The sequence below is a fragment of the Fusarium solani genome (assembly GCF_023522795.1).
Source record: "Fusarium solani strain SB1 chromosome Unknown bctg00000012, whole genome shotgun sequence".
NCBI classification, from domain to species: domain Eukaryota; kingdom Fungi; phylum Ascomycota; class Sordariomycetes; order Hypocreales; family Nectriaceae; genus Fusarium; species Fusarium solani.
The window spans coordinates 2,290,108-2,309,469 of NW_027072146.1; the positions used below are offsets into that span (position 1 = coordinate 2,290,108).

General features: G+C 50.8%; 8 protein-coding genes across 8 annotated transcripts; 5 read left to right on the forward strand and 3 right to left on the reverse strand.

Moving 5' to 3' along the window:
• Positions 1–234: 234 nt before the first annotated feature.
• On the forward strand, positions 235–2,185 carry MRS44_016785 (uncharacterized protein; the record flags this gene model as incomplete). The annotated part of the gene is made up of 3 exons (XM_065618179.1): positions 235–784; positions 835–1,368; positions 1,446–2,185. 3 exons carry the CDS (start codon positions 235–237, stop codon positions 2,183–2,185), a joined length of 1,824 nt encoding a protein of 607 aa, XP_065474251.1.
• A 419-nt stretch (positions 2,186–2,604) lies between these two features.
• MRS44_016786 (uncharacterized protein) lies at positions 2,605–4,046 on the forward strand (the record flags this gene model as incomplete). Its single annotated transcript, XM_065618180.1, has 3 exons — positions 2,605–3,193; positions 3,241–3,485; positions 3,534–4,046. The coding sequence occupies 3 exons, from the start codon at positions 2,605–2,607 to the stop codon at positions 4,044–4,046; spliced, it is 1,347 nt and encodes a 448-aa protein (XP_065474252.1).
• Positions 4,047–4,223: 177 nt separating this feature from the next.
• Positions 4,224–6,267, reverse strand: MRS44_016787 (uncharacterized protein; the record flags this gene model as incomplete). The annotated part of the gene is made up of 2 exons (XM_046281328.1): positions 4,224–5,698; positions 5,745–6,267. The coding sequence occupies 2 exons, from the start codon at positions 6,265–6,267 to the stop codon at positions 4,224–4,226; spliced, it is 1,998 nt and encodes a 665-aa protein (XP_046130611.1).
• Positions 6,268–6,937: 670 nt separating this feature from the next.
• MRS44_016788 (uncharacterized protein) lies at positions 6,938–8,531 on the forward strand (the record flags this gene model as incomplete). Its single annotated transcript, XM_065618181.1, has 3 exons — positions 6,938–7,350; positions 7,398–7,822; positions 7,867–8,531. 3 exons carry the CDS (start codon positions 6,938–6,940, stop codon positions 8,529–8,531), a joined length of 1,503 nt encoding a protein of 500 aa, XP_065474253.1.
• A 63-nt stretch (positions 8,532–8,594) lies between these two features.
• MRS44_016789 (uncharacterized protein) lies at positions 8,595–10,937 on the reverse strand (the record flags this gene model as incomplete). The annotated part of the gene is made up of 9 exons (XM_065618182.1): positions 8,595–8,997; positions 9,051–9,381; positions 9,434–9,623; positions 9,673–9,739; positions 9,790–10,167; positions 10,222–10,556; positions 10,661–10,718; positions 10,774–10,840; positions 10,904–10,937. The coding sequence occupies 9 exons, from the start codon at positions 10,935–10,937 to the stop codon at positions 8,595–8,597; spliced, it is 1,863 nt and encodes a 620-aa protein (XP_065474254.1).
• Positions 10,938–11,263: 326 nt separating this feature from the next.
• On the forward strand, positions 11,264–13,028 carry MRS44_016790 (uncharacterized protein; the record flags this gene model as incomplete). Its single annotated transcript, XM_046276643.2, has 3 exons — positions 11,264–11,927; positions 11,976–12,656; positions 12,703–13,028. The coding sequence occupies 3 exons, from the start codon at positions 11,264–11,266 to the stop codon at positions 13,026–13,028; spliced, it is 1,671 nt and encodes a 556-aa protein (XP_046130608.1).
• Positions 13,029–14,233: 1,205 nt separating this feature from the next.
• MRS44_016791 (uncharacterized protein) lies at positions 14,234–14,901 on the reverse strand (the record flags this gene model as incomplete). Its single annotated transcript, XM_046276642.2, has 3 exons — positions 14,234–14,305; positions 14,353–14,738; positions 14,784–14,901. The coding sequence occupies 3 exons, from the start codon at positions 14,899–14,901 to the stop codon at positions 14,234–14,236; spliced, it is 576 nt and encodes a 191-aa protein (XP_046130607.2).
• A 978-nt stretch (positions 14,902–15,879) lies between these two features.
• Positions 15,880–16,589, forward strand: MRS44_016792 (uncharacterized protein; the record flags this gene model as incomplete). Its single annotated transcript, XM_065618183.1, has 2 exons — positions 15,880–16,291; positions 16,342–16,589. 2 exons carry the CDS (start codon positions 15,880–15,882, stop codon positions 16,587–16,589), a joined length of 660 nt encoding a protein of 219 aa, XP_065474255.1.
• Positions 16,590–19,362: the final 2,773 nt, after the last annotated feature.

Genomic DNA, 19,362 nt, shown 5'->3' on the forward strand with positions numbered 1-19,362 from the left:
AATCAGCTGAGGCAGATCTTCCCCTTGACATGATGCGATTGAGGTCTCGTACACTTACCAACCAGTTAAAACTAAGAGTGCCTTGCATGGGCGCTTAAACTGCCTTGGGGTGGCTTGGAGGACCACCCCTGCATCCAGCTGAAAAGTCCTCCCACTTCCACTTCGGCGTTCGTTCAAATGAGCCGGCATCCTTCAAGATCATGTCAATGCGCATCTCTGACCCAAAGACACACAATGGTAGACCCTACGATCCCTTTTCAGTACATCCCGTTGTTGGGCCCTAAGAATATCCGCGTTCTCATCCTTCATCCCGCTCGGCGGTCAAACCAGCCTATTGAATGCTCATTCAGAGAGATCACCCTCCAAGACAATGTCGCCTCTGTCGACTACGAAGCTCTTTCGTATACATGGGGTGCTCCACGGGGAACGGAGCCGATCCAGTGCGAGGGCCGGACAATCCTCGTCACTCTCAACTGCGAGCAAGCTCTCCTCCATCTCCGCCAGAGATTCAAGCCGCGAACCCTTTGGATCGATGCTATCTGCATCAACCAGCAGTCAACTGAAGAAAAGAACCAACAAGTCTCAATGATGGGAGATATATACACCTCTGCCACCCGCACGATACTCTGGCTTGGGCCCAAGACGAACGCCGACTTAGATGCGATAATGCGGCATGCTGCGCGATATGGAAATATGTATCAGGGCGTCAGGAAGGCATATAGAAAGATTCGGCCGGACAATAGTCTGTATTACACTGAAAGTGTCTTTGAAGCGCCAATCCTTTGTGAGCACAGCATCTTGATGCCAAAACTTGGCCTCGCTAACAAGACCAAGCCGCTGCTGAGACTGAACGTATCACCCGAGTCGTCTCAAACCCATGGTTTCTCAGGATATGGACCATCCAAGAGTTCCTTCTGTCCAGGTCAGCCGTGTTCATGATGGGGCATCTACAGTGCCCTTCGTTATCGCTCTTTACATACTTCTGTTTCGGTAAAAGACTCACCGGACGAGCAGACATGGCCCATTTTAGAATGCGGAACACACTGATAAATATGATACCGCCATCAACAAATGATCACTATTTTGTCAGCTTCATGGTCCTCGTCATTCAGCTCTCAGCGCTCAACAATGCGACTGATCCGCGAGACAAGGTCTACGGCGTGCTGGCTTTTCTCAAGAGCAGATGGCCTGAGCTGGATCTTCCCGTTGTTGACTATTCGCTATCTGTCGAAACTGTATATGAGCAGTTCACGATGTTCCTCATCAACACCACCAAGAGACTGTGGCCCCTGGAGATCACTGTTGGGTCCTCCAGTCCAGGGTCTCATTCCTCGGTCTCTTGGGTTCTGGACCTCAGCAACCCCGATAGTATATTTCCCGGGAAAGAGAGGAATTTTTCGCTTTCAGAGGAAGGGACTATGTCAGGAAGACCCCCTTGACCACAGAAGATGCAGGCCAGCTCCGCGTGCGAGCCAAGAGGATTGGAGCCATCACGCAAATGAGCACCAGAATGCCATGGGACCCTATCTCGTGCAGCATACCCCCTAAGGAGCTCGACCAAGAGCGTTCACAATGTCTGGGCGATTGGACTGCTTTCGTCACAGACATTGATATGAATCACGACCAAGGGAAATCGCCTTACCTGTTTCACCATATGCTACGCCCCCAGCGGTTCGGCGGCTTCCCGCAGTCGGAGGAAATAGAGCCTGCTCCGGACCCGAATTATCGAGCATTGCGAGTCATGACCAATGGACTGAACTATCTCAGAGTGAGACAGCAAGCAGAAGATGATGTCAGTATTGCAAGCTCAACCAATCCATGGGATTCTGAGGGCAAGATTGAAAAGAAGAAGAGGAAGAAGAGGAAAGAGAAAAAGAAGGAAGCGGAGAAGACTCCCTCTACATTTGAGGACGATGCACGCAGGCTCGACAGATGTGTCTTGTTTCTCACAAGCAGGGGAAACCTGGCGACTAGTCCTGGGGACGTGCGCGTTGGAGACAGGATCTGCGCCATCGAGGGATCGAATTCCGAGTTTATCGTAAGGCGAAAAGGCAGGGGGTATCAGCTGGTGGGGAGAGCGACTGTATATCGGTACGAGTCTCAGAAGGCGAAGCAGCAGGAGAAGTGGAATCCCACGGATTGGACAGAGGATGAGCCAGGAGTTTTTGAGATGTTGCTAGTTTAAAGTCTTTACGAGTTTTCGGGCTTTGATGTCAGCTCACGGACGCTACCAAAAAGAGTAATCGCCGACATCTCGAACCACGAGAGACTGAACAAGAATCAACACAAAATTAGTTGGACATTTCATCTTCTTCCAAGGCTCATTTAATGCAGGAAACGCTCGATGCATATGCAGTCACCGCTCGTATTGAACAATGAAGCCATCGTGGTGTTTCAGCTGCATCTCGGCGGTGGCAGTGTTAGGCCCTGCTTACTCTGAAGGATCACGCCAAGAATGATGGTCATCTCGCTTAAACTGCTAATTATGCCCCCATCAGCTTTAAAGAACCACTGTTTCCTCTTCAAAACCATCGGTTCCACGGCGTCAATCCTCAAGGTCGTATTATTGTCACTCATTTATTTCTATCTCTCGGCCTCGCCAACATGCTTGCACTCCAAACCCAAGCCGCAGGTCTCCTGCTTCTGGCACATCTACTGCCCGTTCATTCTTTGGAAATCGGTAGTCGAGATGACATTCTCAAGACTTCCAAGTCACTTGCTGCTGATCTCATCAAGTTTTACCACGGCAACGAAACTGGCCAAGCACCTGGCCTTCTGCCCCAGGGGACAGTCACAACAAAAGATAACGATGTCACCTACTACTTTTACCAGTCTGGGGCTTTCATGAGCACCTACATCGACTATTGGCAATTGACGGGCGACGAGACATACAATGACTTGGTGATGCAAGGCATCTTGCACCAGGTTGGCCAGAACGAGGACTTTATCCCAGCGAATCAGACCCTCAACGCCGCCAATGATGATCAGTCCATCTGGGCCATGGCCGCTTTGACTGCTGCCGAGTATGGATTCCCTGATCCTCCCAAGGATGAGCCTCAGTGGCTCGACCTTGCAGAATCTGTGTTTGAGTCGCAACGCCGGAGATGGGATGCCGAGGTCGAGAAGAAGACGTGCGATGGAGGTTTGCGGTGGCAGATTGCGTTTTCCAACAACGGATACGATTGGAAGTCGGGTAAGTTTCTATGTGGTTTTTCTTAGGCGCAGGACTAATCCAAGCAGCTGAGGCCAATACTTTTTTCTTCGCCCTCAGCTCCCGTCTCGCCAGACAAACCGGTAACAAGACCTATGTCGAGTATGCCGAGAAAGTGTGGGACTGGCTGTACGACATTGAGCTCATCGACCACGATACCTTTGCCGTCTATGACGGAAGCAGCGTCAAGTCAAACTGTACGCAGATCAGCAAGGTTCAACGATCTGGAGCCGCTTCTTCACTGGCTCTTGGTGCGGCTTATATGTACAACCAGGTTAGTTCCACCAGGTTTAATATCTTCTTGAGTCTAACACTTTTCTAGACCGACGGCTCGTCAACCTGGAAGTCCCGAGTTCAGAACCTCACATCCTCCTTCGTCGACACCTTCTTCCAAAAGGACGGAAGCTTCGCCGAAGCATCTTGTCCCAGTGATAACAAGTGCGCCAGGGACCTCTTGACCTTCAAAGCTCTCTCCCAGCGATGGCTCGCCGTGACAAGTCAAATTGCTCCTTTCACAGCCGAGCCCATCCTCAAGGCCCTCCGCAAGTCAGCTGAAGAGTCCGATGCGGACAAGGACGGAGACGATGCGTTGGAGCAGACCATGGGCGAGCTGGCTGTTATTTCGAACCTGCTGATCTCGGATGCTCACGCTGCCGTTTCGTGGGGTGATGAGAAGGCCAAGACCGGTGGCTCTGGTTCTGGTTCTGGTAACGAATCTGACTCAGAGGGTGCCGGTTCATCATCTGATGACAAGGACGATGACAGCTCTGCTACGCGTCTTACGGGGCTGAATGTAGTTCTGGCCTTGTTTGCCTGGGCTCTGTACTTTATGTAAACTACTGCTGTTGAAGCTTGGGTCGTTATAATTGATAGAGAAAAGTTGTTTTGAGCAGGTGCAGATGTCTTTGAGAACAAGATCCTGGGAACTGGTTGACTTTCTTCTGCATAGTCAGTGCATATTTACCAGATTCCATGCATAGGATAAACAGTGAGCCAGGTAATGAAACTCATCTTAGAGCAGGACAAATTCCTTCAACAATGAGACTTGTAGAACATCCATTATGCTCCCTCTTGCCTTGACAACCGTAGGCCCCTGGATTGTAAACTCTCCTCCGCAAGGCCTGATCACACTTGGAACCTCAGCACCAACAAACATGACCACCCTGTCGCCTTTCAAGACTCGTCCATGGGCATACCCGAGAAGCCCTGAGTCCGTTGTGAAGATGGACCTATTGATCCAAAGGCCCCTAACAAGGCGGTAAAGGCTGGCAGCAGATATCAAAGAGTTGAACAGCGATCTATCGCAGCCGCCCTCTATCCATGACTCGTGACTAGCAACATCAGATTCAGCAAAGATGGCGTCGAGTGCAGCATCAACATTAGACTCGACGTAGGAGAGAACGTCTAAATGCTTGCTCATCTCATTCGTAGCTCTCATCAGTTTGTTCCTGGCACGAGTAAAGATATACCGTTGGTTCTTTTCAGATGCTTCTGTCTCAAATACGCATCTCAGAGCTATAAGCCCTGACATGAAGGATGTTTCGGGTTGCGTTGGACTGTTTGTGAGCAACAACTGACAAAGTTGAGCTTCAGACTGATCTCCCGCAGAGGTACGCGAGCAGAGCTGTCGGAAGAGCTTGATCGTCTCTACTCCGTGCTTTCGTGTTGCCAGTTCGTACTTGACTGTTCCATGAGCTGCAGCCAGGGCTTCGGTTTGAGCCTGCACTCTACCAGAATCGTCAAACACATGATGAACAACTCCTATTTCCCTGCCGCTGAGAGTGAGTTGCATGTAGTCGGAGGAGATCCTGATCGGAGCTGCTGGTTCCGTGGGCCCATCCCAGTGAGAAGGAATATCACGATCTGCATAATCCAAAGGAACATGCCCAAGGTCCTGGTTGAGGTCATCGGACCATCGAGAGTCCTCGCTCCAGTCTGGGACCCATGAAGGAAGATCGTCTCGCCGGTTCTCACTCCACAGGTTTTCCAAGGGCCAGAGAGAATTGTCTTGTTGAATGATAGCAACAGTAGCCTTCGTGTAGATCTCTGCAATAGACTGAGTATAGTCAGGCTGCGGCATGGGCCTCTTCAGCTTCTGTGAGAGACCGTAGAGTGCAAATATCTTGTCCTTGGGGTTTGTGGCATGTCTGATTCTCGAATGATGAACCATTCTCGAAAGTATTTTGGCCCCATCGTCAGTCTTGTTGTTGTCAATGTCCTCCAGCATCTCTTTGAAGTCGGAGCACGCGTAGAAGCAGTTGACAAAGTTCCGAGTTCCCTTACTCGACAAGGGAAACGAGGCCTCGATGAGCTCCAAAGCCTGGCATAGCGCATCCCACGACATGGACTGGGTGCCACACATGATTGTTGCGTGTTTTGCCAGGAGAAGTTCTTGGAGAGTCCACATTCTCTCAAACCAAGTTCTGCTGAGGAGTCCTTCGATGATTTCTTGGACAGCCCACACCTGTGACGTTTTCCACTTGTCCTCTACGAATGTGAGCCCTAGCTGAATACCGTATCGAAAGATACTTACCACATTTATTCATGAATTTAGAACACAGGTTGTGTCTCACATCTTCCCAAAAGTCATCCCGAATTAGATATAGCCGCTTAAAGTGTCGCAACAGTGCCGTCGTCTTCTCGTCGCTTGGGCCAAGCCAAACCAGGACGTCAGAAGCTGCTTCGTAAATGTCACCCATCATAGCAACTTGGATGTTCCTTTCCTGGATGCTGCCATCAGTCTGGTCGATACAAATGCTGTCGATCCAGAGATGCCGCTCTTTCAAGGTCCACCTCAGCTCTCTTAGTGCCCCATCGCAGTTGGCCGTGATAGGTAGAGATGCAGTACCGAGCGTGAGTGTGTGCGTAGAGCTTGGAGGACCCCAGACATAGGAGAGTGCCTCAAACGGAGAAGATGGGACGATGAATCCCGAAGACTTTTGTAGGTCACATACTCTCAAAGATCCAGCCAGATCCTCTGACTTGTCTTGGGCAGGCTGGAGAACCAGGATTCTTGTTTGCGAGTTACTCGTCAGTGGGATATGTCGATACAGCATTTTGAACAAAATTGCTAAGAAAGTGATATATGACGGTTGCAACAGTTTTCCTGGTTCCGGCGTGATAAGAAATTGGGGGCCATATGCACCTACAGCCAATACAAGCTAGCCACGTCGCTGAGCTAGACGACGGCAGTCACATGCATTATTGTTGCGTCGCCAAGTTTTTACGAAGTTATTCAGTTACTCAGTGGAGAATTCATCTTGATGAGAGTTTGGGTAGATATATAGAGATATCTAGGTTGACTATCAACGGGTGATTGATAAGCACCACGCGTAAATTACAACCACAAAAAGCGACCCTATCATAAGAACTTCTCTGAAGCAAATTGCACCTGGTTAGATCTCCCACCCTAGCTCAGGTCTTGGTTACACACACAGGTCACGAGTAACATGCATGTCTTGAACGTCAACCCGGCCAATCGAGGACACCCTTTCACAGCCTGATTTATTAATAACTTCGAGCTGGCGGTTAGAGTCGACCCCGCACTTCCTTCATCATCATCAGTTGATTCTGGGTGAGTAGCTATCAGTAGCTATCGTCCTTCGATCAATCTCGACTCCGTCTGCCTGGGCACGGACAGCTAGAGTTCGTCAAACTCAACTTGCATACCCAGTACACGAGTACTCAGTAACACTCCTCCACTTGCTCTGCTTGCTCCACGTCATCATGGCTTCGTTGGAGCCCCGTCAGCCCGCGCTCTCGAGGTACGATGACTCGAGCAAGTTGCTGAATCTCTCGTCATTCCTTGCACCTACCAAAATCCCTTTCAGCCTCATTATCCGAGGCTCATCATCCCGCAATCGATGGAATTCCCAGGGCAATATCGAGAGGGTGGACGCAAGTGCTGTTGGTCTCCCTTCAGGTCTAGCCAAGGTTCTATCGAACCAGCGAAGTCTGGTATCTGCTATGAGTCGTCTGCCCCACGCCTACATCAAGACCTCAGATCAGCTCTATGAGGTCGATGGGGAAATTGCCGATCTTGCTCGCCAGAGACACGCTCCCGATGATCAGGCACGCTGGAAGAACTGGGCCTTGATCGTCGCCTACAGATCGATTCCTTGGAAGTATTTGGAGCCTATGTAGGTTCAACCCAACACATACTCATCCCATCACTAACCGCTCACAGCTCTGATGACCCAACTCTGGTCTTCCCACACCTGAAACATACGCTTGAGGCCTGCCCAGACGACTTCCCTGGCCTCTCCAACGCTGCAAAGATCGATCTCGGACTCACCCTTGTTGAGTCATCCCGATTCTCCGACATGGCTTGGAAGCAGTTCGCCATTGGCCAAGCCAAGCGGATGTCAGTTGGTGTTGAGAGTCCGTATCTCGCCTCTCGCATTGCACTAGCGGAATGCGTCCTGAATCGCATCGAAGGCTCCATGCTTCGATCTGCGGCCAACCTGGCCCCCAGAAGCAGTGAAGAAACTGCCCCTGATGAGAGAATGCATTCAATCGCTGGTCAGCACGCAATCCAGCGTGCTCTCAACTTTATGCAAATCGAAGCACTGAAATCCGCCGAAGAGGTGCTCGAAGCTTGGAGTCCCCTGAGTGAGACCCCATCTCCAATGGAGAAAGCGGTGAACTTCAGGAAGGCCATCATTCGGGGCAGGTCTCTTCGTCAACGGGGGATTTCCCACAATCCATCATTCAACTCGAGGCAGGGCGTCGTTTGTCTCAACAGCCCAGCGACATTGTCCTTGATGAAGATCTCCGCGACCTCATCTGCGAGCTTGGTGACTCGCTTCGAGAATATACCCTTTTCACATGGGCCGAAAACGTTTTGCGTTCGGAGATCGAACGCCGTGAAGGAGCCTACATCCCCGTGATGGGCAAAGGCCTTTTGGAATTGTCCCTGGCTGAAGTGCTCTTTGCCCGGGGACAATACTACAATGCTAAAATGCTTTGCCTCAGTGCTTTGAAGGAGTTCCCTCGTCTCAAGTATGAGAAGATTCGAGCCTACATCATTCTAGCCAAGATTTACCATGACCTATCCAACCACGACAAGGCACGCTCATACTGGACCATGGCTTTGGAGACTATCAACAGATTCCCCAGTGAGAGCTCACGGACATCTCGTTTAATCCTGAGATCTCTCTGTGATGTGGCCGGGAAGGAGGAGTTGCGGGAGCAATACCAAAAGCAACTGTCACACCTTGGTGCTCAGGAAGAGGCCGACGAGATGAAGTTCTGGATTCCGGGTATGCGTGATTGGGAAAAGTATCTACAGCTCAGGGAAAGTAGGGCCCGGGCCAACTAGGTATTTCTTCTAAATTGGATCGTTTCTTCATCGATGCCTACTCTCGTGGCCAACTAGACTACATCAGTAGATGCCAGTAAAATCCAACTCCTCCATCTCCCATCGATCCAAGAAATCAAATCCCAAAAAGTCCCCATGAGGAGAAAGATGCTCCCCCAGCCCGAGGTGCGAGTCTAGGCCATTATGTTCGTGCAATAACGCTGATGACTGGTTCGGGCGATCCTGGTTCGAGGGTGACTGCATAGACTCGAAATGACTTGATGAAGTTGAGTAAAGGTTCTTCTTAGAGAGCACCATCTCAAAGGCCGGGAGGGCTCGTGATATTGCAGGAACATCTTTGACTTGATCAAGAACCAGCATCGTCTGGCTAATTGACAGTTTGGCCATTGAGCGGACAAGGTCTGTCTCTGACGGATCAAGTGCTGTCTCGATATGAAGCGCCAGAAGAGCCGGCATTGTACTGACACTATAAATGGTGATTAAAAAAGGTCGTAGTATAAGATGACAGCTGGCACTTACAAAGTTATTGGAAACTTCTGGATAGTTCCGTTCGCCAGGACTCTCTTGGCGATGGTGTCAAGCTCAAAGATGGCTGACCGAAGTCTCTGCTTTGCCCACTCACTTCCACTAACATTTCGCGAACGCCAGCAGCGACGAAGTAGGCGACACATGATGGCTTCAAACCTGTAGCTTATTGCGAGAGTTTCCGGATAGTATATATCGCCATCGTGAAATGGGTCTGTGATGCCCATCTTCTTGGCGAGAGATGTACGCCAAGCATCCAGTGGACGCATCAGTTGGCGTACATCTTGATGAGATCCATTCTTGACTGTCGACAAGCAATTTCCAACTGTAACTTGGTTATTATAAGCTCCACAATTAGCGATTGGCTTATAACCTACAAATTTGAGCCAGTTCGCAGTGGGCAATTAGTGAAGTCTTTTGCTGGTAGGATATTGGTGACAACAAGTCGGATTCTTCATGCATGTCCTCGATTTCCCAGTCATCTTTGTTGAGGAGTTTTAACAGGGGAACACTCTCAAGGAGTCGAAGATTCTGTGTATTGACGAACGAATGAAAGACATCACGAAGCTATAAGCTAAGTCAAAATCGAGCAGGACGAGAAGGGGCTGTGGCATACGTAAAGAACCCACCATATCCGCCTGTAAAGCTTCAACTGTCTGAAAGATGCGTCTCCTCTAGCACACCTATAGCATCGTCAGTTGTTAGCCGCTAGAAAGAATAGTCAAGAGCCCACGTATTATGTATATCAAGCTTGACTGCAAGGCGGATCGAGTTATGGAACCAATACTGAAAGTCTCTATCTGTTGGATGGTCAAGAATGATGACACCCAAGATGAGTGAACCCTGCAACATGCGCAGGGTATCTTTTTCATACTGAAAGTCGTAAAGCAGATTTGCCTTTGAGAAGAATGATTCTTGAGCAGCCGAACGGTCAGTGAATCCACAGCCGGATATGGCTTCTAGTGGCGCAAAGAGAGTTGCGTCTGCAAAGATGGCGTAGAGTAGAAACAAGGAGCAGGCCCCCGACTGATAGCTTCTGAGAAACTCCACTCTTTCGATGACGGGACTGGAAGAGCAGGCGTGATGAAAATACGTCCTGACAAGCATGTCCCTGGTTGGGTCAGTGGATGGCCAATGCAGACGTAAGCTTCGAGCCCTGACTCACATATAGCATGGAGCAGGCAAGTCAAAAACTCCCTTTTTAGTAAGAAACTCGTTGTCCACCTCATCTAGTTCCGGTGGCTTATTCCAGAGCCGGATCCGAGGGATGAGGTCATCATCAGGTCGGCTGCCGGGAGTATCGTTGCTGGCGTGCTGTGGACTTGTTGGCGAGTCGGTGATGGCGTCGTGCAAAATATTGAGGTAATGTAGGTCAGGCCGAGACTGGTGATCCCGAGGGGTAGAGCTATTGTGATCCAGAGGAGATGTCTGAGGTAGGGTTACCTGATCCGATGCCTCTGTACGTGTCGTATGGGCGCTGTTTATTGCGTGCTCTGGAGTCTATCGGGGAATGTCAGCCTCAGCATCTATTGTTCGATAGGCACGCGGAAACAGAAGCAGCATAAGAGGGTGACCGAGGAATACAGAGAAACGGCTTCACCTACATGTTCGTCAGGTCGTGGTGCTCTGGACTCCTTTTCGACGGCAACTGTGCGTACAATCCTAACGTGACACCATATCAGTCTAAGTGTATTTGTTTCAAGTCCCAGGTGCTTACTGACCGTCTTCGGGGTTTGCGCGCCGACAAGACGCAGCTCGGAACACACTGTCTGCTGACACAACTGCTACAGGGCAGTCCAGTCACAGCAGCGTCGCACTTGATCTTGCGTGCGCGACAGGGAACGCACGCCTTACTAGGCTTCCCTCGTTTCCCCGCTCCATTTTGTTGAGGAGAAGGCGTTTCGTAGTCCATATCAATCCGCGGAGTTTAAACAAGTCATCATTCAGGAGTTTCTCATCTCGGCCTTTCGGGGTTTCATGTACGGGTCGGGATGGGAATTTCTATATTGCCGTTGGATGCGTTGGTTGTTATTCCCGAAGACAACTCCGCGGCATTATCAGCTGAAATCCCGAGGGACATGGGTGACTTATACCGGCCTCCGCATCTGAGATGTTGGATCTAGACTTTAACAAGACATCAATCTCGAGTGGCCATGTAACACTTGCATCTTCTCTTTTTCGTTTCGATCGCAGACGCTCACCAAGCTATGGCGCCTCCCCCAAGTCCCTCGTCCTCCTCGACGACCATCGCCGATGTCAGCGAAATCGAAGAAACCACAAGCTTCAGGCCTTTTCAATGGGCAAAGGCCCGAGTCCGAGGTCCGATCGATGAGGAGAAGTTTTCCGAGCACAAATACGTAGGCGAGGGAACAGAATCGAACCCATTCCTCGTCAAGTTCCTCCCCAACGATCCTCAAGATGCCATGACTTTTGCGCCATGGAGGAAGTGGATGATTACCATTCTCCAGGCGATCGCAACTCTGGCTGTCACCTTTGTGAGCTCTGCATATACTGGAGGCATAAGGGAAATAATCCGCGCCTTTGACGTATCCCAGGAAGTAGCAACTCTGGGTGTGTCGCTCTTTGTATTGGGCTTTGCTGTTGGGCCACTGCTCTGGGCTCCTCTGTCTGAGCTGTATGGAAGGCAAAAGGTCTTTATCTTTACGTACTTTGCGTTGACTGCGTTCAATGTTGGAGCTGCTTGCGCGCAGACAATGCCAACTTTGCTCGTCCTTCGTTTCCTCGCCGGCGCATTCGGTTCTTCTCCATTGACCAACGCGGGAGGCGTCATTGCGGACATGTTCAGCCATACTGAGCTCGGTCTGGCAGGCAGTCTATTTGGTCTTGCTCCCTTCTTGGGACCAGCCATTGGTATGAGAGATGGTATATATCATGAATGACCTGCTGACTCGTTTATAGGCCCCATTGTCGGTGGCTTCCTCGGAGAGACAGAGGGCTGGCGTTGGCTTCTAGGCTTGATGGCAATCTTCACCGGCGTTTTCTGGATTCTCATCACACTTCTTGTTCCGGAAACATACGCCCCGTATCTTCTTCGTCAACGGGCCCAGATGCTCTCTGAAAGAACAGGCAGAGTCTACATCTCGCTCCTCGACGCCGGTCAGCCTCCAAAGTCCATTTCCAGTCAGCTCAAAGTTGCTCTCACACGACCCTGGATCTTGTTATTCAAAGAGCCCATCGTCCTGCTCCTCTCGATATACATCGCCATTATCTACGGCACCTTGTACATGTGCTTTGCCGCCTTTCCCATTGTCTTTCAAGTAGGACGAGGCTGGAGTCCGGGAATTGGAGGCCTAGCTTTCATCGGGACTGCAGTTGGTGTGTCACTTGCCACTCTGACAGCCATTTTTGAAAACAAGCGTTATGTACGTTTGGCAGCTGCCAAGGGTGGTATGCTTGACCCAGAGGCCAGACTTCGTCTGGCGATGCTTGGGTCTATTTTTATACCCATTGGACTGTTCTGGTTTGCTTGGACGACATATCCTTCCATCCATTGGGCTGTCCCGATTGTTGGCTCAGTATTCTTTGGTCTGGGATTGGTTCTGGTATTCCTTTCTCTGCTAAACTATTTGATTGATTCTTGTAAGTTGCCATCCTCATACACATTCATAACTCTAATAGGGAACAGATGTGGTGTTTGCTGCTTCGGTCTTGGCCGCCAATTCCGTCCTTCGATCTCTCTTTGGTGCAGCCTTTCCTCTATTCACGCCACACATGTACGAGAATCTCGGTGTCCAATGGGCAGGTTCCGTTCCGGCGTTTCTGGCTCTTGCCTGTGTTCCATTCCCGTTTCTATTCTACAAATACGGCCGTCGAATCCGACTCAAGTGCCAATATGCCTCTGAGGCTGTTCAGATTCTTCAGAAGATGCGAGCTCAGCATGCTGCAGCCATGCAAGAACAATCAGTGCTGCAAGATCAGGAGACCGGGAGAACCAGATCAAACAGCAATTAGTCTCAAATTTCCGGTATACAGTTCAGTTGGCTTCATGGCATTCGGGTTAGGGAAGGTTTTACAGTTAGCCCTTTCAAATATTCCTTCGGAGGTTAGATACATAGAGTTCGGACAAACTTGTACCATGGCAGGTTTACAGTCATAATACCATCACCAATCTATCAACACATACTCCCCAGCGCCTATCGATGTAGTACAATATTTCCAGTATACCTGCACCTAGTACAGAATTTGTCTCTAGTTGTGTGTAGCACAATGTTGCACAATGACTCTCGTTGTCTGTTCCCAGAAACAGTGACTCCTCTCTTTGACTCGGCATATCAAGTCATTCATGATGCTGCCATCCAAATTTTTGGTATATGCACGTCAGCAGCTCACTTTCTCTATCAACAACGCTCTGAGTTTGGCCATACAGCTTGCCACTTAGAGATTCCGTGAGGAGGATGTTGCTTACACTTGAACAAGATCTTTTTTCAGAGTCCACCGCGTCGTTATGAAGGCAAACTAACTTGCCTTTCGGTTTGACGTGCTACGGGTTATCTCCATTCTGAACCAACTTGCAGTGAGCCACCAGAAATAGTATTGATCAGAGCTCTGTTCTTCTCGTGGAGACAGCATGTCGGACGAAGGAACAAAGGCCACAGACTAGTAACACTAAGGTTATTACCACATAACAAACACCACAGTATCAGAGATATGACTGGTAGCAGTGAATAATGCATGATACAAGGGAAGGTGCCTTCGCAGCTGCAGGACAACCCAACAAGGACAGAAGGATCAATAAAGTTAATTCGCCTCACTCGCCTAACACAGGTTACATGGGTCAAGGGCATCACGTCAGCCCTATGCTCAGCAAGGACATGCAGCTCTGCAAGCACTCTAGAAGACTCTCAGTCTTGGCTTGGGCACATCGACTGACAACTTTATCCTATGACATGAACAAGTGGTAACAATTCTGGAGTCAACTACTATGTATTGCGTTCTTAAGGCAGCACCGTTTCACATCACTTGCATCCGTTATTCAAGTTCAGTAATAGATAATAATATTATTGTCAGGCTCATGCCTTTAAGCTAGAACTACCCTGACATGTACCCAGTCAAGCCCAGCCGGACCCGAACCGGAAAGAAGATGTATACACATTGAATATTAAATGTTCCGGGCCATAACCCAGGTCATTAGGGGTTGGTCAGCCAAGAAGCTATGCTTACAGAAGCTGGAAGGCAGCGACGGCAAGACCGGCAGCAGCCAGGATGCCAGAGGCAGCGTTGGAAGCACCCTGTGTCTGTTAGTATGAGTCTGTGGGTTGAGATGCTGTGAACTTACCATGTTGACAACAGTGGGAGGGTTGGTGGGGCTGACGACGGTGGTGTTGTCGGCGTGCGAGGGCTTGGAGACAATGGTGGTGGGCTTGGGAGCAGCAGGCTTCTCGGTCTCGGCAGTGGTCTCGGCAGGAGCGGCAGCAGTGGTAGCCTTGGTCTCCTCGGCGGGCTGGGTCTCCTCAGCCTCAGTCTCCTGGGCCTGGGTCTCCTCAGGCTGCTCCTCAGCCTTGGTGGAAGTGGGCTGGGTCTCGGCCTGAGTGGACTCGGGTTCCTCCTCAGCCTGGGTCTCCTCGGGCTCCTCCTCGGCCTGGGTGGTAGGCTTGGGCTCGGTCTTGGTGGTGGTGGGCTGCTCCTCGGGCTTGGTAGGAGGGGTGATGGTGATGCCGTAGTCTGAAATGATTAGACAAGTTCAACTTCGATGACTCTGTGACTTACCAGCGCACAGGTTCACGCCAAAAGCGATGGCGGCCTCGGACTGGCTACCGCACTCGTCCCAGATGCACTCGGCGAACCAGTTCTGGAGGTTGGAGCGCTTGCAGAAGCACAGGTACATGTTCTCCTCAGTGCAGTCCAGAGGGGGTGATCGGTGATGACGCCCTGGAAGCAGTTGATGGCGCAGACGGACTGAGCCTGAGCCATGGAGGCCAGGCTGATGACGCCGGCGGCGGCAAGGCGGATCGAGGTGGAGGTCTTCATCTTGCTTGGAGAGTTTGTTGAAATCGAACGAGTGATGTTCTAGCGAATGTGGTCGTTGTCGACGGAAGCAAGTAGTGAGCGAGTGTTGAAGACGGATTGCGATGCTGGAAAGAGAATCGGGTTGAGAGGCGAGAGATGCCGGGTATTAATATCTCAGAGAAAGGCCTCTACCGGCATGGATCTCATCAACTCTAGAGGTGCCTGAGAAGGCATGCAAGGGCCTCATCTCCGATCATTGGCCGCTTCGAAGCGCTCCTGGTCCTGGGCCTGTAGTTGTGGCTGCGGCGTTAATTTCGCTTTGGATCTAGTTGACCTTGGCGGTGGCGATTGAAGCCTGTCCGGATACGATTAGAGTTATCAGATCATCTGATAGTCTAGTTTTTGCTTCTTACCCTGTCAAAGACCCTGTCAACACCAGCAGGGACTCCGCTATCGGTCCCAGAAAACTCATTGGTACAAGCTCATCTGCAGCTGGCCCATTCAAGAGGCCAAGAAGACGCCGAGCTCCTTTCCGGACGAGCCGAATTAGCACACAGGCCTGTAGCAGTGGGCCTCAATGCCCACCCCACGAACTCCCTGTCGATTCATTTGGCACTAATGAAATGATTATCTTATCAGATCCCACCCTCTCACGCCACTAACGATACGTTGACCCTGGGCGGCATAGCCGAGCCAAAATCACACGAGCCGACGGCCGGACGGGCTAGCCAAGCTAGGGAGCTCGCTGTTGCACCATGTGCAGCCGAGGAAGGGGAGCTGAAAAGGAACAAGAAGTGGGGGGAGTGACTCTGAGAGATTGCTCGGCCACAAAGAATGGCCATACCGCTCTACTAGGATGGCATCTCGTACTCACCAAGAGGCCATTCTCGCTCAGTTTGGCAAGGTCGCCAAGGGCCATGCTCTACAGCCGCAGTTGACATGCAACCTTTGTGATGGCTCACCTACTATTAAGACGGGTAAATCGCCCGCTTCCAGCGGTTGGTCTAGTAAACTTTACCTTTGTCTCGAAAAAATGAAGGCCGCTTTTGTTGTTCTCGCCATTGCTGGCCTCGCCAGCGCCGCTGAAAAGACCATGTTTGATGCGCTACCTGAGTGCTCACATGACTGTCTCACCAAGGCCATCAAGGGTTCATCCAGCTGCAAGCCCGAGGACAATGACTGTCTCTGCGAGGTGGACAACTACCGCAACATCTACACTGGAGCCCAGGCCTGCGTTCTTCAAGCATGCGGTGCTGCCAAGTCAGTTGGTAAGTCGGCCTGCCTCAAAGCCTGATCAAGCAACACTAACGCCTTGCAGAGGATGTCCTTCCAGCTGCAGCTCAGTTCTGTTACGACGTGACTGGTGGTGCCACCGCTCCACCGGTCGACGAGTCGGCCACCGTCAAGTCCACTGGATCAGCTACCACCAAGGCAGCCGAGTCGACTGGCACCCCTGAGGCTGCTGCCACTGCCACCAGCTCAACCGCCTCACCCGACGGAGCGGCTGCCATGGGCTCCATCGGCGGCTTCGGCATGATGGTGCTGGGTCTGCTCGCCGCCTTTTAGGCGAGCTGTAGTCTGGGGAAGGTTTGGGGAAGCCGGGATGTGGCAGGGGTTAATCTGGGTCTCTGATCCAACTTGTAACGATCTTCTTTACGCACAAAGCGTCAGTTTAAACTGTTGGCATGTAGAATAGAATGAATACCGGTAATCACTAAACCCGATATTTTCAGCGTATCGAGCATCCAGAAGCTGTTGAGCCTGATCTAGAAGGTGGAATCTGATGATCCAGACCCTGGTGTTGACAGGGTCTCTCGGATCACGCAGTCCGTCCGATGGTCCGTTCCCCACATGGACGGAATTCATGCGCCAGACAAGGGTCACTAGGCTGACAAGGGTTTAAATGGCGCAGCATCGCAACCGTTGATGATGGTGTTGACGGTATTGGTGATGAACAGGGTTGGGCTCATCGATCGTGCATGTAAGCTCTCGCATTCATCTTGGTTGATATCATCATGCAGCTTCTAAATCAAGCTTTCAGCTGGCCAGGAGTTCCCCTGAGAATGGGTCCCGGAATTTCGTGGGTTCCTGCATGTCCGGGAGCTTGTGTAGCATCAGATGATGAGTTCGTATTCAGAGATCAAGACCAACAGCAGCCTCTTTGGGTCAGGTAACGGGATGAGGCGGATGATGGTAGTGGGGGCATGAAGTTGAGCATGTGACGATGGTGTTGATCTAACAAGTTGATCTGAGAAGCTGAACCAAGACATGAAGTTCAGGGTAGTCTCATTACGAACGTAGGATGGTTCTAAACTGGTTGTCAGGAAGTTGTCAGTTGTTAATTGTACATGGCACAAAGCATGTGTACATGGCACAACGTATTTGACGATGGTGTGGGTAGTTAGATACCAGATGTTCAACTCAGAGGAACTGAGTCATCGGTGCTTGGTTTGAGGACCCTGGCAATGAAAACCTGATTTCTATGGGCTCTGATGTCGTGGCCGTCATGTTCACGTTATTGTGCCCTAGGAATTAAATGTCAAGTCAAGGTGGTGTCAACTCAAGGGACAAACGAAGAGATTCGTCAACTTCAAGACTACTCCAGTTCTGAAGAGAATCCGGGATCTCATCTTCCAACGTCAGCTTTCTGGCTATGTTGTTGTTTTCGTGACAGAAGCTGCTTACACCAGTCACTTACACTGTAACATACTCTTCTGATTTCACGATGGTGGACTACCACTGAGAGTGCAAAGGGCATGACCTCTGTCTGAAGTCTTATAACTCCCAGGAGATATTATGTGATGCCATATACTATCCATTCCATCTCTCACAACGAACAAAATCACCAGAGCCCATCATTAAGTCTTGGAGCACTGTATTGTTGTTATCTGTAGGCTAGGCTATAATTCGATATGGGGAGGCGCAAGCTTTGATCTACCCGGCACTTGCGAGCTCAACGCGGGTAAAGGCGAGGATAACTAGTGCATCTCGATCTAGATATCACTGGCGATGCACTAGTGCCCATGGAATTCATAACTGTTGATATCTAATGTCTGTCTCAACCGAACTGACCTTTACAGTACACCAATATCGAGATCCTCTCATAGCTTGTCCTGTTCCAAGCCCGAGTTTACAAGCCTGAGGCAAGCCAAACCTTGATGCAAAGTCCTACCCGTTGGTTCGACACCATGGTGTTCCCTGAGCGTAACCGTTCCAGGCTTCCATCATGAGGCCGAGTCCAACACAGCCTCGATCCTCAGGTTGACTCGACCAACGAGAAATTCCAAGCGCCTGACTCGGTGTTTAGGCCCAAACAGAACCTCCAACGTCCAGACCGAGCGCATCCCGCGGACATGGTCTGTTAGTGCAACTCGGCAATGGTACGAGTAACTGCTTTGGGAATGACGGATGGGGGGACTTTTGGCGCTGTCAGTTAAGGCACGGAGTGGGGGTTTTAACTGTTCGCCCGCCTCCGCACCCCAGCAGGCATTATTCGTAGCGCATTCTTGGTACAGGAAATTGCACACGTAGAGCGCCCAATGAAGGACTTTCAGGTAATTCTTCCGCCTGTAATTCATAGCCAGCCATGCCCTGGTTCTGGGAATTCTCGCCGATGTCCGCAGTCTCCTGGATCCTTGGCCAAAACAGCTGAACGAAGCGACCGATCCGGCGCGGTGCCCCCTGTGGTCCTTGCTGGGCTGCCAGGGTCTTGTCAAGAAATGCCTCTGCTAGCTCTTTCAGGACAGGCCATTTCCCTCAAAAAGGCGACTCGTACCAAGAGCATGAACCAACAGTCGCTCAAAAAGACCAGACTTTTGCGAACCCATCAGGAACAATACGCATTTTGTCTGACGCTTGAGCCTCGGCATGGATCGATCTCCAGTGGGGCGAAGGAGGAACCAAATCTGCATTGGAAAGGGGGAAGCAGAAGAAAAAATAAACGGCGGCGCTGGTGCACGCGACTCCCCCGGTTCCTCGTGGTCGGAGATTGAACTGATTGATAAAGATTGAGTTGGGCCGGTCTCCACGTGGCGAACTGTTGTTTATTTCCAGGGGCTTGAGCTTTGTCTGAGCCACTGTCGCTTTGCTGATCGTTGTCTCAGCCACCAGCATTCACATGATCGGCACGGTCGGAAAGTCTTCCGGCGGTGCAGCTGGGGATTCCGAAGGCCGAGGTGCTGAGGGAGAGAGGAACGCGGCATCGAGGAGCTGAATGCAATGACGAGGTGCCAGTCGTTCGTTCTTTACATTGTTTGTTTACTTCGTTGGGTGCGAGAGTGAGACCCCCAGCACCTGGGTCCCGGTACCCGACAGAGGTGGCTTCAGGGCTCTGATCGCT